Genomic DNA, 11,074 nt, shown 5'->3' with positions numbered 1-11,074 from the left:
TGAAAGTGCTTCCGAACGGACAAATTCTTATATGCCAATAACTTCTCTTTTTCCACCTTATTTCATTGTGAAGAGAGCCCGAATCCAATACACGGTAAAACGAACAGCGAGATCAAAGCGGTGCCCAACACCCGTATTTTGTTCTTGAGAAGAACTACACGTTAGTGCCTCAAATTGCAGTGCCATTGCAGTACACTTCATTCTTATTTTAATTTCCAAAGGAAAATTGCTAAGTTGCACGACTTTTCATTTAAAAGAACCAACATTCCATGAAAAGTATTGTGCTGCCACTTCTTGGTATAATATTCATTATGTGCTGCCCACTTCATGGTATAATGATACCATATTCATTATGCACAAGATCATAAATAAAGTTTTCATTGTGGGCAGTGGTGTCCACCCCCTTTTTCTCCATTGCAAATTTCTCACTTAAAAGATTGCTATGTACACTTATAATCTCACGTTTTGGTATCTAAAGAAACAGTACTTGAAACCTTTTTTTTGTAAGCACAATGAGAGTGCTGAATATAATGGCACCCATTTATACACTTTATTACATACTAATCATAATTATCCCACCGTGTCCACCCACCAGATATTGTATAGAATAGTCATGGGTTGCTTTACTTGTCATGGTCCCACGTGGACATGTTAGTTCTTAATTTCATCCACTTGATTTTTAATTTCCTCACTTGTCTCCCACTATAATTAATAATAATAATAATAATAATAAATTCCTAAGAAGCATAAATAAAAAAAAATATATATATAGTGCAGCCGGATCATTATGCAAAAGTGGCATTTGGGGTTTTCCAATAGTCAATACTTTGGAAAAAGTGAGCATTTGAGTACAGATTGCTGTGAAGCATACATAAAAAAAATGAAACAAAAATGCCACCAATTTGTTGTCACCGATATGGACCCACGTAGTGCATTATTGTTAACATACCACTTATTCTCTATCCACTAATTAATTATTTAGTCTACCACTAAAATTCAATATTTAATCCCTACTCACATAATTAATTATGAGCTTGTCCTATTACTCCCCAACAAAATCATTGTCCAAAATAATCTTTTTACTAAACCATTTTAAAAAAATTATCCACTCCGTCAAATATCATATTTACGCACTTACACTTTATATGTGTGCAAATAATATTTCTATGAATAAACTTTTCACACACATTAAATACATATGTTCTAAAATTTACTCGTTAATTAGATAACCGAATCACCCGTTATCGCAAGCTATAGACAGCAAGATTAGACCACGAAAAGGGTGTTTTAGGGATATTAGGCCTAAAAGTGCCAAACGACCAAATGGGTCGTTACATCAGATACCAATTAAACAATCGCTCGTCCTCGAGCGACAAGAGAGAATGAAAGCTGACGGTAACTAAAGAATCCTTAATAGGACAGTGCGGGAAACCTCTACGGAATGCGCCATAAACACTGCTCTCTCTCCTTACTAGCCGGAACTCCCTCTAACTCAGATAAAAGACCTAATTTTCATATTTCTAAATTCAAAATTTCCCCCATCCTCAGTTTCCGAATATAAGCATTGTTTTTGTCAAATATTCTAAACCTATATAACCAAACCGATGAACGTTATAGATAGGCCCCACAATTTTCCTTAGAACCACACCAACCTTAGACTAAGACACAAACCTTGCCCACTCTGATCTGGTAAAGTATTCTGATTTCACTAACCCTTCTTTCACCATTCTTAAATTTTCTTCGTACCACGACTTTTTAGGAATACATGAAGACCAACCCGAAACCACAACATACTCTTGCCAGGAAAGACTCCTTGCTTTAGCGGAGCAACCTTAAGCGATCCCAACAAACTGATCCACTCATAACTGACCTTGCTAATTCTAAGTCTTACTTACACCTCCAAATCACAATGCAGAAGCATACCACCGAATACTCGCAGCCAAGTTCGTAGGATACCATCCGATCACCCGATGACCTCTTGCGACCATAGTACCTTAAATCACTACCAAGTACTAACGTAACCCATTAATTAAATCATACTTTAACTCAACGGAATCCACAAACCCACTTTTCATGGATAAACCCCAATTTCTACTTTAGAAATTCCGGATTAAAGTTTAAACTAAGGAATTGAATCAAGGGGAAATACCTATATTATGGTTTAGACCTTACTCCATTGAAGGAACTTGGAGAACGCCTTTGAATTCTCCTAAGTCCAAGCTTTCAATATTATGAGAAACCCCAAAGCAACATTAATAACAAAAATGCCCAGCTGTTCTGCCTCGTTTCTCGTGCCAATTGATCCCAAAACTCGCTTTTGATGCTTCCAACGGATTCCTTGTGAAATTTCACTCAAGTTAGGCTTTTGAATCACTCAATTTGACCTTATAATGAATGAGATATGGTGGTTTCAAGTTTTAAAAAGAATGCAGATTTTTAACACACATTTCAATAGCAATTTTGTAACTTTTAAGCAAAATTACACCAGAAAAACCAACGAAAGTGAATTCCTTTAGTAAAATTGTCATATCTCCCTCATACGATGGCGAAACGCGAGGAGACTTGTTGCTACACTCCGAAATTATGATACGGATCTAACGATTCAATCGAAATACAAAACAAAGGTTGTTTGCTCATTATGGTACCCTTTTGCTCAAAACGACGTCGGAACAAAAAAACAAACATCATACAACCCGAATACGTCCGAAACTCATCGGAATCAAATCAAAGTTTGTGGACAAGTCCAAAATCATCATACGAACCTGCTCGAACTCTCAAAACATCCAAACGGGATCATTTTGATCCGTTTTTATCAAGGTGAACTCAAATTTGTTGACTTAACCGGTTCTCAACCAATGACTCAAATCACACCCGAACCTCTACGGAACCAAACCAACGACTCGACTAAGTCATAAATCACATTCTAGACTTAAAAGAACTATCGAATTCAATTTCGGCCACGTTTACTCAAAAGTCAACTTTCGCTCCACTTAGAACTTCAAAATTTCAAAACTTATATTTTCTTCTCGATTCTCATCCGATCTCCTCGGGAATGACACCACCAATCCCCATAAGCCATAAACATCAATATTAACGAAACAATAAATTTTGAATCCGAGTCTTATTTCGTTCCGTGACCATCTTTTCATCATAAAGAGGCATATTTAATGCTAAAACCATTTTAATTATCAAAAGCTAACCAAACGAACTCTAAAATTAGCTCCATCAATTTCTACAGTCATAAATAATATTTCAAATCTAACGAGAATCTTCAAATCGCCAATCGAACACGTTTCCCCAAAATAAATAATTTATCTAAATAATTGAATTCCAAAATTTTCATAATGAAACCTTCTCCCAAAGTGAATCAAATGATATCCGTTGACTTCAATTTTTGCAAGCGTGTCAAAATAAATACTAGGAGCTTCTAGAATGGACGATACGTCAAAAAGATAATCGATTTTCAAACGACCGCTCGCTGCTCAAACCTGTTAATATTCTCATATTCTTTCGTCGAAGTACCCTTGCCAAAAATACTTAATGGAAATAATTCCCCTTTCTCCTTAGTTCATAAGTTCACTAACGTGATCACCGATCTCTAAAAGTCTTTCACCATTAGTACTAGTCACACCATCATCATTCTCACCGTAAATAATTTCATTGACCCATGCCTTATTCAATAGTCCTCAAAAAGGTGCTCACGTATGAATAACCAACCCCTTACTTAACTATACCGAACCATACACATCTAACTAACCGTGTATATATATATATATATATATATTTTTTTTTTTTTTTTTTTTTTTAGGCTAATTTGACTTTTGTGGCCGACAAACTTTTTTAAAAAAAAACGTCCAATTTTTCAAAAAGCTTTTACCTCTTCGGGTAAAATCCAGGTGGCCGACAACTTTGTAAAAGGAGCCGTCCACTTTCACAAAAGCAAAAGCAGACGGCATCTTCAAGATCAGCCGTCCACTTGTAAACATTCGTTCATATAGAACCAATGCTGCATATATGCTTATAGGATCCTTCCTTATGAATCCAATTAAAGAAAGAATGCAAGGTACAAATTTCTTTGTGGTGAATCATAATATGTTACGTTTTAAAAACAGTGAATATTCAGGACACTACGCTATCGGTCATCAGTATGATTTCTCCATTCACGATAACGCTTTTGATGCTGCTAATAACCCTTTGATGATGGAACGTACTCTTGAAGATCCATTTTATTCACCTTTTTATAACCTTACCCCGGAGTGATGGTCATGTTTTGAATAACTATTTATATACACTAGTAGTATTTGTTCTAAATAAATTAGCTAATGTGTTATAATGTTATGGGTGCGAGAGTTATGCTATGACGAAATTGGAAAGGGATTTAGAATGTGGAGTGAAATGAGCGGTGAATTTGGATTAAGTACCCAATTACTCGAGAACCGAGAACCGGAATTGTTGTTATGTGACAAAAATCAAGAAAAGATAATGACTAATGATCGTGTTGAGGAATTTATAACGGAAAAAGGGAAGCAAAGAGAGGAGATTAACAGTTCAAAAATGTTGTCTCGAGATACAATTTCAAAGTACTTTTACATGCCAATAACTCAAGCGCCCAAGGAACTTAATATTGGGGTGACACTTTTGAAGAAAAGATGTAGGGATTTGGGAATTCGAAGGTGGCCACATAGGAAGTTGATGAGTCTTCAAACACTAATCAAGAATGTTAAGGTTCACTCTCTCTATATACACATCTTCTATACACTATTGTTTCAATTGCATATAATATTATGGTGATGGCAAAAAAAATTCACCTTTTAGTTTATGTAACAATAATATATTTTCTTAATATTTCTTTTAGAAAAAGAACGTTAAGATTCATTCTCTATATAAACATGTTACCCTTGTTTCGGTTATGTAATATTTGCAGGAATTGAAGAGGGGGGAAGGAAATGGTATGGAGCAAAAGTGGAAGGATGTGATAAATTTATTAGAGGAAGAGAAGAAGAAGATGGAGGAAATTCCAGACATGGAACTTGAGGAGAAAACAAAGAGATTAAGGCAAGCTTGTTTCAAGGCTAACTTCAAGAGGAGAAAGCTTATGGGTATGGCAGAATTGCAGGCTTCTTTTGGTACTTATTGCAACAGTAGTCCAGTCGCAGACAATAATGCTGCTATTGGTTATGGCCATAGAGAGGAAAATGATGATGATGAAGTCATTAAGTCTCTTCTTCTTGTCGATCGTTTCACTTCCAGTAGCCCAACCTTGCATGACTGAACTTTTCTTTTATGTGTTTTTATCTTGAGATGCAGTTCCTTTCCGAATCTTGTGTAAAATGTTTCGTGCACCGCACTCCTTTTCCTTTTTTTTTTTTAAAATTAATTTCATGCATGCGAAGTTTGTTTTCCTCATTTCTATAAAAAGTAAATTTATTTTCTTAACTTTTAATAAACTTGTTATAGTTTATATCTTTGAACAATGTTCTAAAAAAATATCTGGAACAATCAAACAAAGAAGATTAGAAAATTTTCCTCCTTCCTACCAAACACATCCTGAGTGTCATCTAAGGCAAGAAATTAAAGTACTACTACCCTAATTATATATAAATCGCTCTTATTAAGCCATAAATGCATTCTTGCCTCTTTCGAGAAAACCCAATACTATAATTATGGACACGTGAGAGAGCACAAAGGGCTGTCCACAACAAAAGAGTAGCACCATTTAAATAAAAATGAGACAACTTTTGACTAGGATCATTATTAGTCTTGTGTGGAACCTTGGGGGAAACTAATTATGTTTCACATGTACGGTCCCCACTACCCATTAATAGAAAATACACACATATATCCCACTTTGGCTGAAACAAAGATTTGAGAAGGAAATATGCTGCAACTTCCCTTTCCAAACATTCTAACCTCGGCCACACTAGAAAATAGGCGGTGACTTTATTTCAATTTTCTTTCTCTTGAGCACAAATGAAAAAGAAGTAAGCGACAACGTACTACTCCATAAACATTAGGCTCGGTACTTAAAAGATTAAGTAAGCAGAAATTTATATAATTGTGTGACGGGTTTCGCACACCGCTTCGATCTCGTCGTTTGTTTTGTCATGTTGTTGAGTTCGGGCTTTCTTCGAAGTGACGTAAGGTGGAAGAAGAATATTTCTTGGCACATAAGGTAAGAATCCTCCTCTCCTAAATATATTCAAATTCATCTAGGTCATTGCTAAATTGTGGGAATTGACGAAAATATGAAAGAAGAAAGGTTAAGTAGTAAATGTTAGGGAGACAAATTACGGTATGCTTTTTACATGATATAACATTAAAATGATATTACTAACAATGATGACAAAAAGAGATACATACAAAAGAAATAGACATTGGGATAAATGGAAGTATGATAGACTACAATAAGAATCTGAATGCAGCATAATAGTAGTGGAGGATAAAATTATGTTAATATTATAGTTGAGTTATATAACACACGAGTTATAAATAGAAATATACACAAACGCATGGTGGCGATGAAAATAAAAATAAGGCAATTGGTATTGTAGTATTAGACGCATATAACAGATTATTGATTGCAGTGTTATAGGTGGTAGTATAGTATTAGATGTACATAAGGTTGTTGATGTTGTTGTTGGGATTTGGAATTAATTTGGAGTTCGCATGGGGTGAATTATTTAGAGGAAATGCCTCCCGAATTATATGATCCTTAGATAATGGGCGAAATTAGTTTTCAAATAAAATTCCAATCTTGCCCTTGTGGGCCCAAGGCCACTTTTGGGGTGCGCTTTTGGGCTTCGAATATAAATATAGCAGTATGGGTGTCCTTAGATTCGTATTCTAACGTAGATCGCATATTTTATAGATTTTGATCGTTCAGAGGCTCTACGCAAAGGGAAGGCATTAGTTTGATTGTTCGTGGCACCCGCTTGGCATTGAGGTAGGTTACGGTTTACTTTATGTCTTGACTCCGGTTAGCGAAACGTATGTAAATAGTAGTGATTGACGGGGAAAGCATGATAGGCCTTCGGGCATGGTGTGGAGGTAAATTCCATCTAGGTTGGTATTGCCGGTTATGTGGGCTTGTCGCCATTATTGTGATATCATGTGGGCTCGTCGCCATTATTACGATATTGTTATGTGAGTCGTCATTGTATTTTGATTTCATGTATTTGATATAATTCTCTCTCTCTTGTTATCCCACTGGTCATATGGAAGAGGAAGGTTATTGCGAGAATTGAATATTGAATTGCAATTCCTAGTATGAATCTATGGAACCTATGATTGCGGTGATTATTGAGGTTGATTCCATGCGAGGCATGCATCCCATATTCTATGTGCTATGTGATGTAATTATCACCTAGTTGTATCTTTATCACATACTAGCTCCTCACCTTATGAAAGTGAAGGGTAATATTGATGATCGAGCCGTGGGCAATAATATGACTTGTACTTGTTTATTGCATATTGGTGATATAGTTGAGACTGATATCATGCATGACATGCTTTCATATTACTCTTATGTTGTTATAATGGTGAGGAGAGTGATTGAGAGACTCCGAGGTTTTTTAGGAGATTAAGAGTGACGAGAGAGACTCGAGGTTTCGCCGGAGATTGAGAGTGACGAGAGAGACTCCGAGGTTTCGCCGGAGATTGAGAGTGACGGAGAGAGACTCGAGGTTTCTGCCGGAGATTGAGAGTGATTGATAGCCTCCGAGGTTTCCCGCCGGAGAGCACGAGTGGTACATGGACTTCGCGGGTCCCCCATGGGTCATGACTATGAGGCATTGCCATAGCATGTGTGTACGGGAGTGGAGTGTGAGAGGTGACTCTTCGCATTGCATAACATTTACATAGCACGACATTGCATTGCATAGCACTCCATTTGAATGGTCATTCATGTCATTGCATGGCACATTCTCTCGATTGATCCTTGATTTGTGAATTACCGAGTTGTTGTTTGTGAGTATTTATTTTAAAGGCCGGATGGAATCAAGGTTTATAGAATTCTCCCTAGGCTTATAATCCGAGATATTGAGATCCCTTGTGACTATCGTTAATGCAAGACTTTCTCGTATTGCTAGATGTGTGATCGTGTTTGATTACTTATCTCGCTTACTTGTTAGTTGCTTCTTGTTTATATGCGTGAACTAACGGCCTATGATACCTACGAGCCTTGTGTTGTGCTCATACTACTCTTGCTACACTCCTTCTCCGGAGTGTAGAGTTATTTTCGGGATGTTCGGAGTCTCACGACCGTTTCGAGGCATTCGTCAAAGACGTTTGGGTGAGCTATTGCAACCCGCAGTCTCTCCTTAGATTTCGTTGTTCTCTATCCTTAAACGAAGTCGTATCCAGTTTGAATCTGTTATCTATTCAAATTGTAAACTTCTTAGAAGCTCTTGTATGAGTCTAGACCGATTTTGGGAATTTCTTATAATGAAAGTATTTATTCCGCATGTTGTATCAAATTAAGGTAGTTATCTGAGGGGTTCGCCCACCAAGGAGGGTTAGTGTGGGTGCCCGTATGATCCATGATTTGGGTCGTGACATATGTGTATTACATAATTTGGTATACACATATAGGCACGTGTCGAGAAACTAGCACCACAACTTAAATGAAGAAACAAACATCGCAAAGTAAAATATGACAAATAAAAACTTGTATGTCTTGACTTGGCTTACACACACTCCTCATCATATATATACATGTCAAAGTGACTACTATCTTGAGATTATCAACTTGATACTCTTATTTTGGGTCATATTGTCTTCATGTCCTCCCATTAGTATGCAGGTCATTAGAAATGTTATGATAGCTTGCACTTGTTGTTCATCAGAGATGTTACGACCATCTGCTTTCAATTCGCTTATCATATTTGACATCTCTGTCAAATGCTGCCTCATCACATTTTAGGGTGCAATCTCTAAATTTCAACCTTGATGGTCAACCTCCCAAGTTTTGTAGGATAAGTGCCACTAAATTTATCTTTCAGTGCAATTCACATGGCTTTAGCCATTGGATATGATTCAAGTTCACGTATGAGATCATCAGTCATATTGCTCAGCAACGTTATGCGAGCAAAACTATTTTTTTTCATCCAAGCTTGAAAATTCTCATAATGACTTTCATGTTGTTGGGTGTCTTCACCCGAACCATCACTAATTTAGGGTCTCCCGAACCTCTTGTTCCGCAACGATGTATTGAATCTACGGTGCCAAATGTCATAATATTATCACCGTTCAACTTTTCAACCTTAATTCAGCAATGATAGTCTTTGAAGTCATTTTATAAACTTATCTACACATATATAACACTTAGAAGCACAGACATAATTGTTTAACCTTAAAATGGGGAACAATTAAATTTATGCGTGATGCCAAAGATATGTGGCTAAGTTCAATTTGATATTAGACTACAAGGGAAACCAATAAGTGAATAAGGAAACAGATCTGACCAGATGTTAATTAAGTCCGGCCTCGGGTATGAAAACCGAGGTCGATACCCTATGCTGAGTACGTATACGATGGATAATAGAAATGAACTCAAGAACAAAAATGGAGGCGAATGCAAGTAATTCTTTTGCTTTTTGATATGAACTCTTTCTTTCTTTCTGTTGCCAACCCCCCTACAATGGATGAAAACCTCCTCTTTATATAGTAGAGGAGTCCTAACCCTAATACAATTCTAAAGCAAAGGAAATAAATCTGTGACAGCTGTTGCCGAGATCATCGCCGAAATATCCGGTTGAGGGCGGATATTTCGGTCTTCTTCTTATGGCAGTTAACCGCCCTTCCTACAACGCTAGGTCCCTAATCCGAATTCGATACCTCCTTCTCAATGAGCTGGTCGGGTCGTACCCGAGCACAACCATTACATCGGGAAACCGAGCATGTCCGTATCCTCGGTTTTACCCGTATACAGATAGTCCCCCCATTTCCCGAGGTAAGATTATTGACGGCGGGAAATGGACCCAAATAAAGCTGAACAGCCTGCCTCCTATTACCTAAGACAAGACCTTTCATGCAACATTTCGCTCTGCCCGATGCTAGGTCATCATTACCCGTACCGCCAGATCCTTTTGGGAGACCTCACCGTGGCAGAGTCCTTGATACGCTACAGTACCTCTGGATTCTCTTCCTATATAAAGCCCATGCATCCTTCATGCTCCTACACTTTTTCAGATCTCACTTTGCCCCACCTCAAAACCTACTGCTATTCCTGTATTGAGCCCATAATACTCCTCGGATCTTCAATCTTCTTTTTTCAGGGCGTGACTACTTATCGTTAAGGAAAACCTTCCACGAACATGGCTTACGTACCGTTATTGACTCAGGGTGAAGATCAGCATTCGTTCATGCCATCAACTGGAGCCGCTGGTTCTGATAGGGGGTTAGAATCTATCGCTGCTGGTATTGTTCCGTCGGGTTTTATCTATACGAACGACTGTAAAGTTCTTCATCATCTCGACCTGGTGGAGAATTTTGAATCTTGTATCGGTAATAGCGCCATTACTACGGTCAGGGAAGATTGCCATCGGGCAGATTGCCCCGCAAATTTGGAGACTCCTGTATTGCATTGAGAAGTTTTCCCATGCAGCCGGAGTCACTTTCACCCTCGACTATTTGCTTAATTTATATGTACCTCGGGTGATCCGAGAGGGAATTGTTCAGATGTTTCCCAGGGGGAGCCGAAGCCTAATCGACCTCGAAGACGATTATGATCAAGGATGGCTTCACCGGTTCGTGATGATACGCACGGTTCAACTTCACCGTCCATCGTCTGCCGATTTTCCCGAAGTGTGGAACCCTTCGCCGGATCCGGTTGAACCCAAGCTTGAAACTGCTATCTTTGAATGGGTGATTGCCCTTCTCCGAGCTTCTCGTAGCTTAGGCCGTTCTTGGAGAAGAATGGCACCTGAAGGGTGGAAAGGCAAAGACCACGGTAATTTCTTAATCTGATCGTTTCGACCCTCATTTCCCTGCATTATATCCTAACTCAATACCTTTAGTTTCCAGGACTTCAGACGAGGAGGGCTTCCAAGGGAAAGTCGGTAGCTGAGGACGTAGT

General features: G+C 38.0%; 1 protein-coding gene across 1 annotated transcript; it reads left to right on the top strand.

Annotated features, from left to right (window-relative positions):
• Positions 1-4,482: 4,482 nt before the first annotated feature.
• Positions 4,483-5,272, top strand: LOC132038517 (protein RKD1-like). Its single transcript, XM_059429173.1, has 2 exons — positions 4,483-4,725; positions 4,925-5,272. Exons 1-2 carry the CDS (start codon positions 4,483-4,485, stop codon positions 5,270-5,272), a joined length of 591 nt encoding a protein of 196 aa, XP_059285156.1.
• The last annotated feature ends 5,802 nt before the right edge of the window (positions 5,273-11,074 follow it).

Source organism: Lycium ferocissimum, chromosome 11 (assembly GCF_029784015.1).
Source record: "Lycium ferocissimum isolate CSIRO_LF1 chromosome 11, AGI_CSIRO_Lferr_CH_V1, whole genome shotgun sequence".
In the NCBI taxonomy this organism is placed as follows: Eukaryota; Viridiplantae; Streptophyta; class Magnoliopsida; order Solanales; family Solanaceae; genus Lycium; species Lycium ferocissimum.
Note: the sequence above shows the minus strand (reverse complement) of the source record. Positions and strands in the feature narration are given on the sequence as shown.

Excerpts from the sequence above, each read along its gene's own strand:
- LOC132038517 (XM_059429173.1), top strand. The coding sequence starts at position 4,483 with ATGACTAATGATCGTGTTGAGGAATTTATAACGGAAAAAGGGAAGCAA. Across the intron at positions 4,726-4,924 it reads CACTAATCAAGAATGTTAAG|GAATTGAAGAGGGGGGAAGG; the intron begins GTTCACTCTCTC and ends TAATATTTGCAG.